This window comes from Mixophyes fleayi, chromosome 5 (genome assembly GCF_038048845.1).
Source record: "Mixophyes fleayi isolate aMixFle1 chromosome 5, aMixFle1.hap1, whole genome shotgun sequence".
Lineage (NCBI taxonomy): Eukaryota > Metazoa > Chordata > Amphibia > Anura > Limnodynastidae > Mixophyes > Mixophyes fleayi.
The window spans coordinates 268,198,744-268,221,039 of NC_134406.1; the positions used below are offsets into that span (position 1 = coordinate 268,198,744).

The 22,296-nt window shown below is 40.8% G+C and overlaps 1 protein-coding gene and 1 long non-coding RNA gene across 4 annotated transcripts in view; both read right to left on the minus strand.

Moving 5' to 3' along the window:
- The window catches only part of LOC142159310 (uncharacterized), a 361,481-nt gene that overhangs the window by 180,988 nt on the left and 158,197 nt on the right, over positions 1 to 22,296 (minus strand). The gene's annotated exons all lie outside the window — the stretch shown is intronic.
- Positions 1,460 to 20,409, minus strand: LOC142157902 (anterior gradient protein 3-like). 3 transcript variants are annotated; one of them, XM_075211418.1, is made up of 8 exons: positions 20,322 to 20,409; positions 10,381 to 10,518; positions 9,215 to 9,278; positions 7,160 to 7,212; positions 4,856 to 4,932; positions 4,268 to 4,331; positions 3,942 to 4,025; positions 1,460 to 1,799 (listed from the first exon to the last, which is right to left on the minus strand). In XM_075211418.1, the coding sequence occupies exons 2-8, from the start codon at positions 10,484 to 10,486 to the stop codon at positions 1,750 to 1,752; spliced, it is 498 nt and encodes a 165-aa protein (XP_075067519.1). In that variant the 5' UTR covers positions 10,487 to 10,518; positions 20,322 to 20,409; the 3' UTR covers positions 1,460 to 1,749. The 3 variants fall into 3 exon arrangements, with proteins under 3 accessions (XP_075067519.1, XP_075067521.1, XP_075067520.1); XM_075211420.1 differs by lacking the exon at positions 20,322 to 20,409 and adding an exon at positions 15,013 to 15,090; XM_075211419.1 differs by lacking the exon at positions 20,322 to 20,409 and adding an exon at positions 14,897 to 14,969.

The following is a 22,296-nucleotide window of genomic DNA, read 5'->3' on the forward strand; positions in this document are numbered from 1 at the left end:
GGGCACAGTAGTGTGTGTGTGATGGCACAGGGGGCTTGTGGTAGTGTGTGTGTAATGACACAGGGGGCTGGTGGTAGTGTGTGTGTGTGTGTGAGGTAGGTGGTGGCTAATTCATGGGTGCTATTTTGTTTGTGGGGTGATGGTGGGTCAATTTAATAGTGGGGACTATTCATTTCAGATGTGGTGGTTTGGGGGCTATTGAATGTGCGGGTGAGTTTGGGGAGAATTAGGTCTCTTTATTAAATGTGACTATGAATTATTTAATGTCAGTGATGGTTGTGGGAAATAGTTATATATTTATGAATTGGAAATAGTATTAATTTATTGCTGGGGCTGTTTGCAAATAGGGCCCCCAACATTCCAGGATCCAGACAAGCCCGAACTAAAGAAACCAGCAGCCACAGGTGGTGAAAGTTACAAGAACAGGTAAGAGAGAGCAGGAGAGTATGTGAAATGTTGTGATTCTAGTGGGACAATCCCAATTTTTGGCGACTGTTCTGCGCAATGTAAGGGGCAGGCCAAGACTGGGAACTCTTTTTGTACACACTGCATTCTTTATATACTACACTATGGTTCTAGATGTCCTGAAAGTCAGAAGTGCTGGGACATATGTTACGCCCTGGCGAGCGGGCACTGCACCCTTGTGCCAATGGTGTACAGAACAATGCAGGTTTTTTTCTGAAGGAGGGTGGCCTAGTGCTTTTCACCTGCTAGCCGCACCCCCAATCATATGAACACTTCTATCTTCGCGCCGCAACTGCAAAATTTTTTGCCATGCTCAACTATAAGGGGTGGGCCCCATGAAGTTGTTGTACCGGGGCCCTGAATTCCTCTTGGCAGACTTGGATGCTCCAACAACAATTTGTAATAAATAGAGATGAAACCATGTTCCAGAGCTTCGATCAGCAGGGAAACAAAACAATCTGTGTTATCACCCATGCATGATAAATAGGCCCCTAAAATTTTACTCTACAGACAAACTTGTAGAGAAAACTGCTTTATCTCTATATATCCCTAAGCCCATCTCTTCTTTACAAAGGTTTTTTTTTTTGCAGTTCTACTTTGGCTAATATATTGCATAATAAAGACAATATATATTCCCTATATGAAGCATTGTGACATACAAATAGAAAAACACTTGTTCCAATAAAATCCTCATCGCTTGTACAAGAACAGTTGCACTAGGAACAGAAAAGGGAAGGGTCATCGTTTAACAGATACTGCGTCTCACAAATAACCGTGAACAGACAGCGCTGAAGGAGAATAGAGATGTTACAGAAATGAAGACTGTTACGTTGATGATTAGCTTCTCTCTGCGCCCAGACTGGCTGCCACAATGAACCAAAATGTGTTTTTGGAAATAGGCTTACATTTGTTTCTAGACATAATAATAATAATAATAATAATAATAATAAAAAATAATAATAATGTACAAAAGGTCATATAAACACAGAATAAATTAACACAACAGCATATAATAATTTATAGAGAAGATTAATATATTCTCACAGATTACTATAAAACATTGATTGAACGGAATTTTCCAAATATGTTCAGTTTTTAACACTTCCAATTCCAGAGTGCACAGTTTAGAGGGAACAATGGCGTGAGTGCAGGGATTTCTGGGGAAAAATAACCACAAGGCCGCTGGTGGTTCGCTATTTGGCGGAGGTGTGAATAGGTTGCTGGTGGGTGATGGGCCCCTTTCAGTCTTCTGACCCCAGTACAGACAGCGCCCTGTATAATAGATCATAGCTCAGTCTGAACGAGACGCAATGCTTTCTTCATGTTTTCCAACACTGCAAAAAAAATTCAAATAAAAATTGAAAAATGCATTTTATTTTAATCTACTACTAGGGCTTGTGGACAACACCTACCATTTGGCCAGGTCCCATTACACGCAGTCAGGGTCTTCTCTTGATCGCTGACCAATCATGTGCATTTGACGCCTGTTCAGACAATAGCACTGCGGCAGACTAAACCTGCCCTAACTATGTAAGCAGCAGCTGATTATGGAGGAGCCGCAGCCCCCAGAGACTTAGCCGCCTTACACACTAAGCAATGGGGTTTTCCGTCGCCCAGTTACAGGGACAGCCATCTGCTCTGCAAGCTGTCACTGCGGCTCAACCAGACACAAATTGCAGGTGATTGAAGCGCGGCAGCATGTGGGTGAAGGTGTATTAATGCGTATAGGCACACTGGAATTAGTATGTGTATGTGCATCAAAAAAACATAAGGGTAAATGTATCAAACATGGAAGTGTTGCTCATAGGAACCAAGCAGATTCTTATAGCTAGTTAAATGATAGCTAGAATCGGATTGGTTGTTTTTGAGTTGAGTTCGTACAAAAACACTCCCTTTTTATGCTTGGGCCATTTTAAAGTCAAAATACTGGTTTTTCATTGGCTGGCTAGGGGTAATGAGGGTGGCGGTGTAGCGTAGATAAATGGAGGATGAGCACACAGCTCAGACTTGTCTGTGTGCGGCTCTGCTGGTAGCGGAACGCACGCGGATCCACGCTGTGAGTCATGTGACTGATCATTTGCATGAGATTATTTTGGGTAAGCCTTTGGATAATAAGGAGCGATTGGGTGGTAAAGTGGTATACATTGTGAAACAGCATTGGGTATAGTAATTCAAATAAAAAACAGAAGATAATATGAGCTGGGAGAGAGTACTTTAAGACATAAATAATAGACTATAAATGACTAATGATAGTGGGTAAATGATGGTTTGAATATAGTGACATTAGGGACCGTTTGGTTTGTTCTGCATCAATTATTATGAGGGGGTGCCAAAAAATTAAGAGAATAATGTTTTAATGTTGGCACGATGGTAAGGAACTATTGTAGATAATAATGTGGATAGTATCAGTGTGTGAGAATATATTCTGTGTTAGTAGAACCTCCAATGGGTAAATGTATCAAACCAAATGTTTGTTGGCGATATTTAAAACAACACTGTAATAAAACAGCCGTTTTAAATACCGCTGGCAAATCGTTGAAAATTGGAGATTTCTCTAGATCGCCAATTGATGCATTTATTCCCAAAGGTCTATTTTCAGACAGAGTTTTTTTAAGTTCCTAATCTCTATAGTGTTACTAAGTCGTCATTGCATTTAGGGGTAGTTAGTGGATCTATTACTCTGAAGCTGAAGTTGCTGATTGTGCTCAGCTGTGTTGTTTTGAAGTGTCCGCTAGGTTTTGTTTATGTTGTTGTTGTAGTATTCTCCTGTTTAGTGGTTTTGCTATGGACTGACGGCTGCAGGGGCAGGATAAGAGCACATTTGTGGATTTGCAGCTGACACTTATTGATTTCTATTATTTCTCCAATTGTTGCAGACTCATATATAGTTATGGTATTCTTTTTTTGTTGTGTTATTTCTGCATGATGTGCAGTTGCAGTAGGTGGCTCACCTTTTAGGGTCTACAGTTATATCTGTATATTTGTTGGTGTTAAGGGTCTTGAGGCGGATAGCTACCAGCAGTCCCCATTGGTTATTTGCCTCTACGTGTGGACTGTCCGGTAGCAGGGGGGCTATCTATTTATCACTTTTATCAATGTTCCTATAGTACTTTCTTTGGTTTGAAGCGGTCTTATTGAGCATTTATGCATGCTTTTTATTAGTGACAAAGAACCCACTGAGGAAAACCTTTACCAGTGGCGAAACGCGTTTGTAACAACTTCTACAGGAATCACTACAAACAACTTTCTCCTTGTGGTCCCCAGATCTCCTGGCTTCAGTACAATACCAATCTGCAGGATATAAAGGAACTCTGCAAATCGCTCCACAGCTACTAAATGGTGAAGCCTATCCAAGGTCTGCATAGTTACAGGGCTGCTTAAATAATAGGGTTTGCCTTAAAGTGGACAAGTGCCTTAAAGTGCCCTAGATCATTGCTAGTTAATACAACCTAATTTAGGATCTTAGTATCACTTACAAAGTTCTATGTCCTGTGGTTCGTAAGTATAAAGACGGTTGGAATAATGTCCTGTGATGTCAGCTCTGACTGTAAAGGATGGATCTGTGAAAAAGAGAAAATGTATCATTTTTTTTTTACTATAATGCAGGATCAATAGTGTGGGTGGAGAAGACTGTAGCAAGGGGTCACGTACAGCATATAAAATGTTACAGCATAGAAGGCTACAATAATAACAAGGGGCGATATTACAACGTAACTTTACATCGTCTCAGTTTTGGACATAGATAAAATTACGGCTTAATACAAAGTCTGGAAAACCAATGTCGGTCCAGTTTTCTGCTTACCCACAAACATTATACGGGGAACGTATTTTCCATCCGGTGCCAGGTTTTTATCTGTGGTCTCGTGCTGAAAAACGAGGCAGGGTTTTGTAAGACTTGTGCAGCAGCCATTGGGCAATGGAATTAGGAGAGAGCATTTATTGTAACTACAATTGGATGTAATGCAGATCTACATGAGACAGCTTGTGGGGGCAAATGTCCAAAATACAAAAAACAAAAAGACAATCATTTCCATTGGATGACTCCTAAAACCTAATATTTCAGCCGCAAGGGGGCACACTATATACCTCTGCATGGCGGGTGAGAGGCAGCCTGGAGGAGGGGAGAGGGGGCACCAATCAGAGCGAAGGAAGGGCGTGGCTAAGCTAAATGGCCCCCCCTTAAAGAAAAAGCCTAGGTCCGCCCCTGTGTGTCAATTACAAAAATTTTAAAAAAATGTCAGTAGTCACTAAGTCCCAAGACCTGTTCTTACACCCACCTTACACCAAATAAGCACAAAACAAATGAGTTCATAAAGAGCATATTGTTATAAAACAATAACCTCACGATTGCTATTGCTAAAACAGACTGGTGGATGTAACGGACACTTACCATGATATTAAGCATTATAAAATCTTCTTTGGCTAATTCCTGGATTTCTTCATTTTGTGAAAATACTTTCTTCAGTGCTGAAGGAAAACGAGATGCATGTTATTATACAGATATATAAATAGTTATTATATAATAGTGTGGATAGTGTAACATGGTAAGGAGATATATGAAATAATCCTACGTTACGGTTAGTGATAACACCTTGTCCGAGTTTACATTTTAGTACTATTCCGATTCATGTTAAACGCTGAAAGCAAATGTATCTGAATGTCGGCCAAACAATATAGTGATTATTTTTAGGTTCTATTGTTCTTGCACCTGAATACACAGTTATACATCTTATAAAAACAAAGTTCTCTAGTGCGCCCCTAGTGGTCAGCATGCTGCACACTGCTCAATCCCCTGGTGGTCCCTGTTATGTATAGTGCGCCCCCTAGTGGTCAGCATGCTGCATAGTGCTCAGTCCCCTGGTGGTCTCTTATGTATAGTGTGCCCCCTAGTGGTCAGCATGCTGCACAGTGCTCAGTCCCCTGGTGGTCCATGTTATGTATAATGCGCCCCTAGTGGTCAGCATGCTGCACAGTGCTCAGTCCCCTGGTGGTCCATGTTATGTATAGTGCGCCCCTAGTGGTCAGCATGCTGCACAGTGCTCAGTCCCCTGGTGGTCCATGTTATGTATAGTGCACCCCTAGTGGTCAGCATGCTGCACGGTGCTCAGTCCATGTTATGTAAAATGCGCCCCTAGTGGTCAGCATGCTGCACAGTGCTCAGTCCCCTGGTGGTCCATGTTATGTATAATGCGCCCCTAGTGGTCAGCAAGCTGCACAGTGCTCAGTCCCCTGGTGGTCCCTGTTATGTATAATTTGCATTTTCCTGGTAACCATATAATAGTGCACCTGGGTATTTGCACAAAATTATTTAGGTATGTCCACTTTTTAAAAAAAAATAAGTTTATCCTTATTGTGGTAAAGGACAATCCCACCTTTTTCGTCAGAAGTAGTTCCTTGTCTCTTTAATTCCACCTTTCCTGAATTGTAGCGCCCCATATTGAAATCTGACTCTGAAAATCAGCTGTAGCAGCACAAGGACAGACGCAGGAGGCGGGGCTTAGACAGCGCTCTGAATGAAGCTGCTCAAAATATTTGTCTCTCAACTTCATTACGGACCCCAAACAACGCATAGGAGTTCCCATGATTAAGTAGAGCAAAGAGGCGGGAAGTCACTTTTTACAAATTTCCATAAAAAGGTGGAATAATCCTTATAGCACAGAGAAACTTTTATAACATAACCTTTTCTTTCTTCTCTCCAAAGCGGAATATACACACACACACTATATATATATATATATATATATATATATATATATATATATATATATATATATATATATATATACACACACATATATACATACACACACACACACACACACACATACATACATACATACATACATACATACATACATATACACACCTAAAATGTGTATGTGAATAGCAGGAAAAACATTTAATCTCAGCAAGAACAGCCATTGTGCGTCTATACCCCATTGATTTGTGTAAAGCCTCAGAGAGGATCACTTAGAGTTAGATGCAAATTACGAAAATATTGTCTTGACAGTTATTAATAAACGTGAAAGTTGCATTTTCCATTTAAAATGTAATTTAATAAAAACACCTCCGCACCTGTTTTTTACCCTTTTATAAATCAAATAATAGTATTTGCTGCAGTATCCAAATGTAAATGTTAAGTGATTCGATTAGACAGACACGTCTTCATATAATGCAGCCGCCGCTCTATTGACTTAAATACTGACCAGCTGTAGGGGTCAACAGGCAATCAGCCAATCAGAAGCAGCTAGATAGCGCTGATGATAGTCATCATCATCATCATCATCATCATCATGTATTGTTGTACCAGCTCTCCAGCCCCTGCCAGATGCATCCTAAATGGCGTATCCACGGCGTCCACGGTTAATGGTATCGCAATTATGTGACCACGCCTTTACTTTACGGAGGTCACCCTTACCCGTCCCTGTCCGCCCCGGTTCTGGCTTTCCAGCCGTAAAGGGGACGCAGGTCAATAAATAAATGATGATGATGACATTATGATGAATACGCATTTTCGATGCCCTTGAGCAGAGGGTTAGGGTACTGCAATGTATATCTTATGCCAAAAACAACCTGTCCGGCAGCCACCGCTAAACGAAACCCAGAACGTGTATCTGCCTGAGCTTGTCTGTGTCATATAAGACACGTGTGAGGTCTGCGAGCTGATCACAATCTACATAACAGTGTGATATACCTTGACTGTACTGACAATCTTCCAAGTGATGGATCACCATAAGAGGTTTATTGCTGAAAGAGAACAGGACAGACCAGTTAGATCAGGACACATTATCTGCCTCCTCCTCTGTACCAGACATTTAATAACAATAAATAATGATACATGTATTAGACTTAAGGAAATTGAAACATATTTGCCTACTTTTGTAAAATCTTTTAACGTAAGCCCTTCTCACACCTCCTCTCTCTCCCCCACTTCTCACTACCATTCCCCCACTTTCTCTCTCCCACGGACACTCTGATTATTCAATCACCATCCGGTGCATGGTAGCGGCAGAGCGCAAGTGATCTCGGGCAGTTTGCGTCACATTGTGTTAGTGAGGTCAATGTGATCGGGAGTTCGGCGGTTCCAGGGGCACAGCGGGGGATCTGGGAGGTTAGCCTACCCTCCTCCGTGTCTAGGAGGTCTCCAATAATTCCGGGAGAGTAGGCAACTATGACTTAACACGTACCAATCGTCCATACTGTGGACGTGAAACCATATTCATCACAATGTAACAGCCAATCAGATGCTTGTTTTCATTTCTTAACCTCACCAGGAAAATGACAGCTAGAATCTGATTGGTTGCTATGGGCAACACCACCTTTTCTACAGTTACCTGTCAACATTAATGATTTAATATCCGGGGGTGGCAGCGCGCACGTGAAGCAGGCATGGTCACGTTAGATAGGAGGCATGATGCCTCACATTGGGGGCAGAACCCTTACCCCAATAATAACACCTGCAATGCATCTAGGGATACTTGTCTTCCTTTGTGACTATTCAGAAACTGCGTATTGTTTCCCTGCACTGAACAACTGGTCTGTTACATAACTGATTCTTTATTAGACATCCATAATACTACAAATACTGGTAAAAAATAAAAGGGATCTCTCTATGTACTAAGGGAGCCTCCAATAACCTACAGCCTACGGAGACTGGGGAGAGACAAACTTAGCAACAAAACATGAAAGCAAACGATATTCAAACATACTACATGGTCGTCCACAGGGGGATACAGAAGGGACACACATGTTGAGGGGGCCCTATGATCTTAGGTGGCCCCTAGCTATTCTTCTCAAGAACTTATATTATGAAAAAAGTTTTGATAAAGTGTGAGCTATATGTTCTAACCCACCCGGTTGCCTTGTACTGATCAACCTGAACTAGAACATTTTTTAAACTCGTCTGTCATGGAGAGATAGTCCTGAGTCAAAACGGGGGCCCCTAATTCTTGCGGGCGACCCTGGTACCGATAGATGCAAATGATGGGTCAGAATCATGTTCTTGCTTAGATGGGTCACAGGAAGTTTCCTGGGGGAGACCTAGGCTGGGGTGGATTGTCTGCATGCTGAGATATGATAAAGAGAATGTAGTGTACTAGAAGCGAGTTCCTGGAAACATTTGAGAAAGAGGGCGTGAAGGCGATTAAGACTTCTGCTGTCTTTACAATAATCTGGATGCTAAACATTAACTTGATTATTGTTGAGATACGCACACAAGGCAATTACACAGGGCCAACGTAGAGCGGCTACAAACAATTACGCAGTGCAATAAATTCAGAAACCAGCCGATCCCTAAGAAGCCTTATTATGAGCATATTGTCGCCATCTAGTGGATGAACACGGTCTCGCACGCATGTTATCATTTGAACTCACACTTTTTTGGCAAGTGAATCATGCCGTAAATTTCTCTATTTTCATTCGACGCCGCTGGCAAACGCTAATCCACTGGCGGAACCAGAGAGGGGCGATTGTGGCAATAACCCCCCCCCCCCCGCCCCCCAGGAGCAATCATCCTACCTTTGAAATGCGGCCGAGGAGGTCCGATCAAAGGAAAGGAGAGGGCGGGGACAACCAGAGTGAAAGAGGGGCGTGTCTATGCTAAATCATTCTGCCCTAAAGAATAGTCTGGGTCCTCCCCAGCGCTAATCAGATACATTCGGATGGCACAATCCAGAGGTGTATATAATTCCATATTTTATGACAGAGCTAATGGTTATAGCTCCCAATTCTAAAAATCTGCTCGTCATACCTTTTTTTTGCGTTATACAATCCTTCCTCATACGTCTGAACCCAGGAAATGCCGTTTCCCCAACCTGAAAGAAAACATGGATGTTTAATATAGGATTTGCTACAGAAATGTTTTAATGTAACCTCAACAGTCAGTAGAATGTTGTGGTCTCTATTTATTACATCTTCATCTATAAATGTAAATGATACACAAAGCTCAGGATTTTCCAGTTTTAGACGCTGCTGGAATGTCAATTAAGATCTTTTATGTGAGTGCAAATGTCCTATTACCAGTGTTATGTGATACTTTACGCAAATGCACCAATTTTACGGGGAAAGATCATGGATTTATGGGCCAAGATGCTGGTATCTCCGGGGAAGTAAAATGTAGCACTTTTTTGGGTGTTTGCCGTGTTCAGATTAGGCGCAGGAACGTACTTATACACCCACGTGGAAATGTAGATTTAATTTTGTGAGACAAGATTTAAATTTACAGATCTGCAATACTATAAACGTAGGCAACTATTTATTTTTAGTGATATGGCCATGCACCTAGGGATGTGCCAGGTGCGTAATTTGCACACTAAGAAAGGCTCTGTGCTTTTGTATGTATAAATTACCTTTAGTGTCTAAGGGCCTGATTCATTAAGGATCTTAAATGAAGAGGATTCTTATTTCAGTCTCCTGGACAAAACCATGTTACAATACAAGGGGTGCAAATGAGTGTTCTGTTTTGCACATAAGTTAAATACTGACTGTTTTTTCATGTAACACACAAATATCCACTTTAAATTTCAGTGTACAAATAAGCTACCAAGTATTTGTGTGCTACATGAAAAAACAGTCAGTATTTAACTTATGTGCAAAACAGAACACTCATTTGCACCCCTTGCATTGTAACATGGTTTTGTCCTGGAGACTGAAATAAGAATCCTCTTCATTTAAGATCCTTAATGAATCAGGCCCAATGTCCTAACCAAATCGTGCATAAAAAATATATTTTCAAAGCAAACCTAAATTGTGCTCAATAAAAGGTTGGTTATAAAAGTATTATTAATAATTATAGTCATCATCATTAATTGAAGCTACACCATCATCTACTGCCATTTAAAGATAAAACACATCCTAATGTCATTGCAGAAACTCTCAGTATTTACTACCAGACTGTTTAAGGAGAAGCTACAAGACCTCTTGCTAGAGTCTGTGGAGGCGGAATTTCTTTCTTAACCGCCAGAGCCAAGTTGGAGGAGACGGCAATCAGGGTGATTGACAGGGCCAGTGCAGATAGAGACATTATGGCTTGTGCTGCTTCTCGTCAGTGACCTTCTGTAAAGAAAATAAAAAAACAAAGTTTATTTCATTGTAAAGACTGTGTCAAATTATAATCAATCAATGGCCAATGTTAAGTGAACAGTTTTAATACTTGTAGATCTTGTTTCATGGAACAAAAATATAGTGAAGGCCATGAGGAATAGCAGACGAATATATGAATGAATGGTGGGGAGGTCAGAAGAAGCAGTAGATGAATATATTAATGAATGGGAATGGTCAAAGGAAGGAGGAACTTTAGAATATTGGATGAATACATTAATGTATGGTGCGGAGCCCAAGAAGAGTAGATAATTACATGGATGTATGGTGGGGAGGCCAGGAGGAATAGTTGATAATTATAAGGATGGACTGTCAGTAGGCCAGGCGGAGCAGCATACATGGGTGAATAGTAGGCAGTCCAAGAAAACAGTAGATTAATACATTGATAAATGGTGGAGAAACCAGGAAGAACTGTAGATGAATGCATAGATGGTGAGAAGGCCAGGAAGAACTGTAGATGAATACATGTATGGTGAGGAGGCCAGGAAGGACTATAGATGAATCCATGGATGGTGACGAGGCCAGGAAGGACTATAGATGAATCCATGGATGGTGAGGAGGCCAGGAAGGACTGTAGATGAATACATGGATGGTGAGGAGGCCAGGAAGGACTGTAGATGAATACATGGATGGGGAGGAGGCCATAAGGGACTATAGATGAATACATGGATGGTGAGGAGGCCATAAGGGACTATAGATGAATACATGGATGGTGAGGATGCCATGAAGGACTATAGATGAATCCATGGATGGTGAGGAGGCCAGGAAGGACTATAGATGAATCCATGGATGGTGAGGAGGCCAGGAAGGACTATAGATGAATCCATGGATGGTGAGGAGGCCAGGAAGAACTGTAGATGAATACATTGAAAAAAAAATGCAGATGGCTCAGTGACCCAGCCCAAGATAGCCCACCATGGGACTAGCCCAGGGGGCTAGTCTCATAGCCCAGCCTGCCCTTGGGGATCAGTCTATCTACATTTCAGGGGGTATATTTAATAAATTGCAGGTTTGAAAAAGTGGAGATGGTGCCTCTAGCAACCAATCAGATTCTAGCTGTCATTTTGTAGAAAGCACTAAATAAATGATAACTAGAATCTGATTGGTTTCAAACCCGCACTTTAGTAAATAGACCCCAGGAGTCTTCAACCGTACCTCCATCGAGACATCTTATTGTCATGCTATGTTCTCCATAGTATATAATGTTATACAGCCATTTCTTTCCAACAGTTCTACTTCTTATACTTAGGGGTAAAAATTTGCTGTCATTTAACACCACAATAAAATATAATTTTTATATAATACATATTATGTAGTCTTTGCAGAATTTTTTTTCCCTCTAAAAATCAAACATTAAAATGTTGGAAATTATCCTAACCGGAGAGAATAGAGAAATAACTGTAAAAACACCCAAGAAACCACAGAAATATGCTACTTTCTTTAAGAGCAAGAAAAGCTGAGTTTTGAATTTACATCCTAAAATCATTCTAAATGCAATATGGTGTCTATACTTGTACAGTCATTGCTTCAGACATTTTTAAGAACATTTTAATTTTAGTGCACTTTCGTAGAATAGCCCTAATGTATAATTTATACCATAAACTGTTTATATTTAGCGTTTTATTGCAAAAAAAACAAAATAATTTAAAACATCTCCCATCTCTGATGCAAAAGGGATTTTCACACTTTCTTTTTTTTCTACTTTGACACTACCAGTACTGTGATACTGTAATTGAAACAATAACCTAATATTCTGCTTATTAAAATAGATATCACTTAAAGTTTTCCCTATTTTTTTTATAGGGAATAGTGACTAAAACCTTAACGACTATATCACATGTAATTAGAGGATAAACTCCTTATTTGTGTTATTGTTGTATATTCTAGTTCCGGAGACGCAACATGTAAACAGCGAAACAGAGGATAATGCACTAATTTTAATTTCCACTTTCACACAATTTCCCAGGGTTTTCCAATCCGTCTCTGGTTGCAACATTTGTTCATATCAAAGGACCTATTCACTATTCCCTTTGCGGAGTACAAATTTCTCTTTGTACAGAACTTTTTCACAGTAATATAAAGTGAGTTACGGGAAGAAATGTATACTGAATGAATGTGAACGGATGATCATTAAACTATTATATTAGAGAAAAGTACCCTCTATGTTATTATGTTGTGCAGGCTTAGTAGAATTAAACTTTGTCTTGTATTTAAAAATATACGCTTTGTTTGCATAGCTCTGTTGTGATGCTCTTGTCCTGGTTTTAAAAACAATTAATTTTGCGTGAATATAAAAATAGTGCCCCCGTCTACACAATGATTTATTCAAATACTATGGCATGGTAAAGCTGGTCAATTACTCTACATTTTTATAATGGATTTAGTGTTCCGTTGTCGCGGATGACATTTAATTTTACATGTGGCCAGAAAGCAACAAGACAACTTTTATGTATGTTAAAGAAATGCAAATGTGTAGGAAAATAAGAAACTATGTGCATAGTAACACAGTATGTGTGTGTGCTGCATTTCAATCATATAAACATGTAAATTTCCCCTTTAATTCTGTGCTGTCATATGTGTCTGATCAGATCTTCGTTAATATATACAGTTAATCAAGTATTCGCTATGGCTTCCTGCTTATACTGCAGTGACTAAAGAGATTCCTGGCACATTATACTGCAAAGAATCCTTTCCATGCCACAGAATCAATACTGGTGAAACATTAACGTGTTTAGCAGCATTTATTTTCCAGTTTCATACGAGACACATTTTAATTGTACGTGTTTTAGGTATAAACATTATTTTGTAGCCTGCTCTCAGGGCTACAGTGTTAACGTGTACATTATAAGGATGGTAGAGGTCACTTGGTCATATAAAGACGTGTTTAATGTACTTTAATATAGTTTACATGAAACTGAATGATAATGTCACACCTATGTGTGTGTTCAAAGTTCAATACATAGACACTTACACACATCTTCGCAGACTTCCAAATACAAAATAGCACAATAGATAAAAATTTATATAAACTGCCATAAACACAGTAAAAAGCTGAAACGACCAGAAATACAGGTTTGTGGAAAGGAAAAAAAAATCTGAAGAAATGTCTTACGCAAAAGTCTAAGGGGTATAGTTACTAAACTGCGGGTTTGAAGAAGTGGAGCTGTTGCCTATAGCAACCAATCCGATTCTAGCTGTCATTTATTTAGTACATTCTAGCAGGAATCTGGTTGCTATAGGAAACATCTCCACTTTTTTAAACCCGCAGTTTAGTAAATATACCACGAAATGTCAACCTGGTACCTCTTTAGTATCAGACCTTTCATTCATTTAAAAATGTCATTGTTTTTTTCTAATATATCTCAGTTCAGCCTCGTACATAGCTTAAAAAATAATCATAAAAATAAAAGGCCATCGCCATTGTCTATATTATATGTATCAATTTTGTGTTCAGGAATGAGAAGCACTGTCATTTCCTTAGCTGGTGTCTATGCCCTCACAGTAAAAATCACCTTAAAAATGCGCACTCTCTGCGCCCCTTTATCTAATTTCTATAACCCCGCTCCGCGAAATGAAATCTCGTTTTTTGCATTGTTCTGCAAAATCTAGGCGCGCCGATGAACCCCCCTAACTCCGCCCAACTGCTCCCCTTGAGCTGGGCAGAAATGGCGCCATAAACCCGCGTACTTTGGTGGAACCAGGGACGCACTTGTGCAAATCAAAACGCGCAGCACAAACTAAGCCGATTTTGCGCCGCCCCCCCGCAGTCGTTCTGTGTGTCTCAAAATAAGCTCCACACTGTACGCAACAATCTATATAAAGGACACATAACAGGGAAAGTTGCTATGAAACGCTCTTACCCAATGAAAGTGAACATCATCATTATACATAATTGCCTTGGAGCTTTCAAATAATGTTCCTGGGTTTTATTTTTATAATAAAAGTTGCACAATCCAACATTGATTTTACAATGGGGCAATTGTAAAATGACCTTCTCTATTAGAAATTCAGCCTGGTGCATTGTTTAATTAACATCCTGCTTAGAACAATAAGCCGATGTGTCTATATAATCCATCACAAATCAACCAGGGAAGCCTACGTTCATTCTCAAGTATCAGTACACCATGAACAATCACCACCAGCTATGTCTGGCAGCCTAGCATAAAAACAGCATGCTGGGACTTGTAGTTCCACAAACGTTGCAGAATCACAGGCCGCTCAAGCCATGTGTAACCAACGTCAGCGGTAAAAGCGATTTATCATGCATGTATACAATAAATAGATAGATATTCATTCATTTTGAATTAAAGAGAGAAGGAAAAGATTGACTTACTGTAGGCGAGTCCGTGATTTCACTGCTTTGAAGCAGCTAAGATAAGAGTTTTATAGGCGTACATTGGACAGGTGACCCACACCTTTCTGTCACTATAGTAACAAGGGAATAGTTACCTGTAAAACCTGAAAAAAAGTAGGTGGGTAGAGAATAAACTGTTGCAACTTGTTTTTTTTCTTTTTGTCTCATTTGTTCTTGTTGGTTCTCATGGCCGAACATTGGAATCATTCTTCCGTAACTCGGATCACATATCATTAAATTAGAAAGCTACTAAAAGGGCCTTGTGTTTGCTGCTCGGATAGACGGGGCTGAGAGGGTTTCTGTGAAAAGTGAAACCAGAAAGGAAAGTTGGAATTGTATGAAGCTATTGTTTAACGCGGGTCGTCCTGGCTTCACTGGGGCCTAGAGATTAAATGATACATACATGTTATCTTGTATTAAGAAACATCATTTTAAAAAAAAAAAAATACATATATTTTCACACAACAGATGGTGGAAGCGATGACACGACGCACATTGAATCCAGAAAAGATCTAGAAGTCTAAACACTGCGGAAACGTGATACAAAGTTGATAAAATGATGTTTATTGGTTTGATCTTACAGTACTATGTTTCCTGGTTAAAGTGTCCGACTGCGGACTCCTGGCGCTCGGCAGCATCCGAGCTGCGCCACATTTGACCTGCGTTCAGTCGCTGGCTGATCGAAAGCTTATTTGGGAAGTTGAATAGATGGAATTGCTACCTGTGAAGATGTACATAATGCTTGGTTAATTGTCTGCTACTAAATTAACCTTCGTATCTGTGTGTGTGTCTGTCTGTGTGTTAGGAAATTCAGACTGTAAGCTCCAATGGGGCAGAGACAGATGTGAGCTCTCTGTACAGCGCTGCGGAATCAGTGGCGCTATATAAATAGCCGATAAAGATGTATCCGTGGAACGTCGGTCACAGGTGAATCTGATAAATAGTAATCCAATGAATATACGTCGGAGATCGTTAGAGAGGACCTAACATTTCTGCATAAATCCTATGAAACCAGAATGTATAGGTGACAGTATCAAAGGGATTCTGTATCAAAGCCGGTGTATTATTGAGCTGAATAAGTTACATGAACAAACGGAAGCGTTTATAATCATGTCCATCATGACCGCTATCACACCTCTGCAGCAGGCTGCTGTGTTGGGAGGGAAGAGCTTCTCTAACAGATCAGACACAGAGTGACTGACAACTTGGCAGACTTGTCTTGCAGAAATGCACTGTGTGAATTGGTGGATTCATACTCTGGGGCAACACAAATGTCTGCACACTCAAATCTCACCTGCATCCTATCCCACCCATTAGGACATGAGATGTAGGAGGAGTCTCAGCTGTCCATAATGCTGAGTGGACATAGAATGCAGAGATTCAAGCACCACTCAGAGGTCATAGTATCATATGAAGTACAATGGACGGACCTGCCCATTATTCCAAGAGTTATAAAAACAAGAAAAGAGACTTCACCAGCAGAAATCTTTAAATCTCTAGAGTCTCGGAATCTCTAAACAATGACAAATGAAGTAAAATAGCGATTATTTTTGGGACAAAGGGCTAATGTAGGTCAATGTTACCACCTCCCCTTATGGACTTATCTTTATTCTCTGTGTATACTGATACTTACGTTAAACCTCTTATTATGTACCCTTTCTCGCCAACCAGAGCTGACCACAGTCCGGGCACACTGTTTGGTTTCAGCCTCCCCTTAGTAAATGATTTGATAAGTCTTAAAACTTTAATCTCCAGACCTTCCCGGCCTGGGGATATTGTGCACAGCACAGTACTGTGTATAGCATACAGTCTAGTATAGAGGAGTTATACATGATAGCACAGAACGATACTATACTGCACAGTATACACAGTGCTGTACTGCACACAGGGCAGGAAAGTCCAGGTAGAGGAAATAACTTTAAAGTTCATCTGACATACTTTCCTGAAATAGTCAGTATGTACGTCACGTAAATGTGTTAAAAGATCTTAATCTTAACAGGGGTATTTTGACCTTGTACCCAGAGAGTAACATGTGCAATGTTCCAGCTGTTTGATCCACTAAAACTAACTTGAGTCCTTTCCCTCCACAGTCCTGGTCAGGATGTCTTTTTCTAATTGTTCCAGAGGTCCTATCTATCATAGATTTCTATTGATGTGAAATTAGGTAAGGAATTAGCTTGGATTAAAGCTGCAACTGCTTAGATCACCATATTGCCCATGTAAATCTAGGCACATATGAATTACGGCAGGTCTTACTCTAGCAAGTATTATCTATGCTTGTGCCAGCTAGGATCACCAAGACATTCCAATAGTCGTTATTCGTGAAGAACAGGCTAAGGCAGTGATGGCTAACCTGTGACACTCCAGGTGTTGTGAAACTACAAGTCCCAGTATCCTTTGCCAGCTATCAGCTAGTTATCTACTAGCAAAGCATGCTGGGGCTTGTAGTTTCACAACACCTGGAGTGTCACAGGTTAGCCAACACTGGGCTAAGGCAATCCTTATTAATGTAATCACATTAACAATTTAACTTTATACTTCTGCCTGGTGCTGATTTTGGTTGACCACAGGTTCCTGGTCTTGGTAGAGTATAAGTTAAAAGCTAATTACAGAACGTACCAGGTGCACTTGCTCCTTCTACTTTCTTGAAGTTTTTAATTTGTTGCAACTCCATAACAGCGCACACATAGTGCAGCAGTTTAAAATAGAATTTGTCTCAATTTCAGGAGTAGTTCCACAGTTATTAGTCAGAGGCATGCACCCGGAGGTCAGACGAAGATCTTAGGGAGCGTGCCAAAAACAATAGTTTGATCCTGTACATTCAAGCTTCAGGTCTGGCTCCATATTCACTGCCCTATGATAGATCTCAGACATATGGGTACCCGACAAACAAACTATAGAGTTTATCTAACCATAGCATCTAAAAAAACAAATATGGTTTTATTAAACATAAGTACAGTTGACTAAAATAATCCCTGACACTGACTTATCCGACAAAACAATCGAGGGCGCTTTGTCAAGTAGATTGACCAAGGGCGTATACTTAGTTTACCCCCTTAACAGCAGCAATAACAGCGTCGCGGATATAAGTGACGTCATGAAGTCGCGGCGGATTCTTCAGTCATCGGGATTGGCTGCAGTCGGTTTCCACAGCAGTCGTCATCGATCCTCGTAGGAAAGGAGCCCTTCGCAGTGATCATGTCGGGGTAAGTGTTGTCGTGGTAGTCACCATCGATATGCTGACTACCACCGATTTTTATAGGACCCAATGGCCAGCAGACTTTATCATAAGAACTTTTGAAGCTGTAAAGTGGAAAACAATCTATATACAGGGAACCTGACCTACGGCAGGGGAGAAAATAAGAGGTTGCAATAAATTACAAGTTATGAAACTTCCAAGTCCGCACAATAGCTGAAGCCTTAAGCAGCATCTAGCTGTGCTCAATCATACAATTATATAAGTTCAGCATTCACTCTGGGTGCCTATAAAGGGGAGCCAGGGGGTGAGAGTCATCTCAGCAGCTTGTTAGGAACATTTTAAATATATAAATAGCCCAGTGACCCAGCCCAGGGTAGCTCACATAGGACCAGCCTAGGGAACAGATGACCCCCTGCATCCAAACCCACCCAGCCCCTAAGGAAAGCCCTGAAGAGAAGAGTTACACAATCTTTTAGACATGGAGATGTAACCAAATTTAAACAGGAACAGAAAACCTTGAGTTCTTTTTCTACTGAAGATTAGCTACAATGCCTTAGAGAAAGAAATTGGTTGTGCCCCCCTCCCCCCAATAAATAAACAGGACATCATGGATACTAGAGGAATAAGGAACCTCGAATAACCTCTGCATCAAAAATATTACAGAATTTATCGACTGCTCCCTCCTAGGATAGTTCCTGCAATGATTCTTTGAACATCTTGCACCGAACCCTCCTTGTCAGACCCTCACAACCCGCTAGAGGTGCGGTCCTAAGACCGCATTATTATAAAGTCACGGACAGGCTTCAATCGGAATTCTGGAAAATAGAATTTTTTTATTTTTTTTTAACTATCTCTAACTCTTTGTATTCCAAGATATAGCACCACTTACTCTTCGGGGGAAAAGATATGAAATCCAGGCTATTGCCATGACTCCAAGGGAGAATATTGTGAAATACAAATGGGGATTCACTTGTAGCCTCCTTTTCAACCATGATGGCAATAAATTTTCTGTGAGGACTCAGAGGAACAAGCTGAATCTTCTATCTCAACTAGGACTCTCAAATTCAAGACCCTCTGAGGATGCAGCTCAGTGTGGCCCTAAGGAGGACAAGTCAGTGATCTTCAGTCTACCAACAGCCCTAAACTCTTCCTCTCGAGATCGCATCCTGTACTACATATGCAGGGACGATATATAGATCAACAAAATGGGACTCAGGAAAACTAAGGACACACTACAATTTCTCTTTCAACTAGAGATGCTCACTGACCCCCGTGAACTGGTTTTGAGTCTGCATTAGCTCCGTGTTTTGGATTTTTTAGAAAAAATCCTAAAATATGCTTAAAACACATAATTTTCTCTTTTTTTTGTTCCTACATTATTACTAACCTCAATAACACTAATTTCAAGTCATTTGCAGTCAATTTTGACCACCTCACAGGTCACAATATTATTTTCATACACTTTTGGACAAATACTGCAGCGACCTGGCTGGATGGTAAGCGACAGAGCAATGACACAAACACACGGCAGTTCCTACCACATCTAGGACACATTGGCACACAGCAGTGGCAGAAAAGAAAAATGGAATTGTCATTGTGAAACAGAGCAGATGACTGGCAACAAGATCAGTGTACACTTCTTACCAACAGGTACTCTTAATAATTCACTATAGCAAAAGCTAATGCGGGGTATCAACAATGATTAATATTCGCATATACTTGTGACACTTGAATGAGTCTTTGTTGGAGGATACAGGTAATAAGCTGCATTTTAGTCAATCCCTGCAAGATTATTGTTCATTGAACCAGCCAGTAAGACACCCTTAACATGACTCTCTGGGATGCCCTGTCATAAGAGGGCACCTGATTTAAATACCCTTACACGTCAAAAGCGAGTAAGCACAAAAAAATTCTAGACCTGACAAAGCAACACCAAAAACTCGTTTTAGTGGAACTTATACAGGTTAGAGGTAAAAAAACAAATATTATTTTATCTTCCCTCTATCATTGAGGGGGCTCAGTCAATAATTTTATGAAGAGGGGAATAAAGCAGTTATGTTTCTGGCATATAAATGGAGATCAAAGATGAACAACCTTTCAAATATAACAGATGACCCTCCTGTATGATCCTGCGGAGTTTGATAAATGCTTTAAACAAATGGCAGCGAAAACTGCCCATCCCAGAGATGTTTTTCGTCCACATACCTGCTGTATGCCATCCAGCTGACTGGGCATTGTATCTGCGTGGCAGAGGCAGAGTGTGCTAGGCTCCGGTGTTAACTGTAGTGCAATATCTAACCAACAAGCAGAGATGTGTGGGAGGAGGAGATGGGGAGAATTCTCTGATAACAGATTTAACCAATTCACACTTTCAAGTTCCTCTACTTTCTATCTCCTGTACAACGTACTGTTCCTTGCAGTGAAAGAGTTAAATAACCGAAGACTGACCACAGAAAGGAGGAGAGGAGCAACCAGGAAGATGTAAACAATCAACAAAGTCATAAGAACCTCAGACCTCATCAGAGGTCCTTCTATGAGTGTGAATGACACTCTGAAGAGGCTGAAGGAAGATTCAGAAAGAGGGGATACACTGAATACAGACTGTCCTGATTGATCAGAAGAATTTGGTAACTGGATTATCAAGATATTTATTTTTTGTCTTCCTGATCCAAACAGGGCCATGATATACCCGTTATTATATCCTATTACCACCCTCTACACAGCTAACACAAGATAACAACCCTCTGACTAACATTGTTGTGTCACTGATCACACAGCCCACTAAATACTTTTACCTGGCTCCCCTTCCCCTACAGAATCCTTTTCAAGCTCCTCACTCTGACTTACAAGGCCCTCGCCAACTCCACTGCTCCCTACATCTCTAACCTTATCTCTATTCACACTCCCTCCCGCTCACTGCGATCGTCGCCTCTCTTTCCCTCTGATTACCTCTTCTCACGCACGTATCCAAGACTTCTCCCGCGCCGCTCCCCTCCATTGAAACAAGCTCCCCCGCTCCATCAGAACTTCCCCTAATCTGTCCTCTTTCAAACGAACATTAAAAACCCACCTTTTCCTTAAAGCCTTCCAGTCTCATTCCTAACCTCCCACCGGTCGGCTACCTCTCTTTCTCATCCCTTCTTCCCTTCTCCCCCTTCCTCGACTCCGTCTCCATTTCTCCCGTCTCTCCGTCTCATCCATGTGTCTGTCTGTCTTCCCCTCCCTTTAGATTGTACGCTCCTTTGAGCAGGGCTCTCCTACCTTCTGTTTCCATCACTTTTAACTGCGGTCTCCAGCTACTCAGCTCACCTCCTCTCAGTCCCTCTGTCTCCTCTCCGCTCCCCTCCGCTCCCCTCAGTGACTCTCAACCTGTCATCCGTGCCCACCCTCTTGGGCCATAGTTACCTGCCTATACTCACTTTTCCCCTCCCTCCCTTTCATGCTGTGCCTGAGCCCCCAGAGTTATAGTGCTTACTGTTACTTGTACTGTGCTGTTTCACCTGTACTGTGCCATTGTTTGTCCTTGTACGGCGCTACGGATACTTTGTGGCGCCCTATAAATAAAAATTAATAATAATAATCTTTGCATTCTAGCTGGTCCAATGTGCAATATGATGTAGCACTTACCTTTGTCTATCAAACTCCCATTGTCCCATAGATTGTAAGCTTGCGAGCAGGGTTCTCTTAACCTCTCTGTCTGTATGTATTACCCAGAATTGTTTTATTAATGTTTGTTCCCAATTGTAAAGCACTACGGAATATGCTGGCGCTATATAAATAAATGTTGATGATGATATTTTGTGACACTAACTTAAAAGTAGTATGGTCCAAGTTTTATCCACTATCTCACACTGCCAGTGATCATACTGTGATAAACCTACAAAAGGGAAGTGATTTATTTTGATGTTCTCCTTTTACAATGTATATTTGTACAAAGATATCTTGACCATGATTGACAAATCGGAACGGATGTGAGTTTACTTGCAAAGAAATATAGGTTATTGGAAACAGTGTTCTGCCTGCTTCTTACACTTTGGGCTCATTTTTAAACAAAACAAAAAAGAAAGTTTCAATTTGGAGGTAGCATTTAATCCTCAGGGTACGTTAGCCTGACATACAGCCTGCTTGTTTCTGTGCCGCAGAAGTTCACGGAGAGGAGAGAGATTGAACTTTGGTTCAT

Excerpts from the sequence above, each read along its gene's own strand:
- LOC142157902 (XM_075211418.1), bottom strand. The coding sequence starts at position 10,486 with ATGTCTCTATCTGCACTGGCCCTGTCAATCACCCTGATTGCCGTCTCC. Across the intron at positions 4,332-4,855 it reads TTATAATGCTTAATATCATG|CACGAGACCACAGATAAAAA; the intron begins GTAAGTGTCCGT and ends CTCGTTTTTCAG. Across the intron at positions 1,800-3,941 it reads ACCACAGGACATAGAACTTT|TGTTGGAAAACATGAAGAAA; the intron begins GTAAGTGATACT and ends TTTTTTTTGCAG.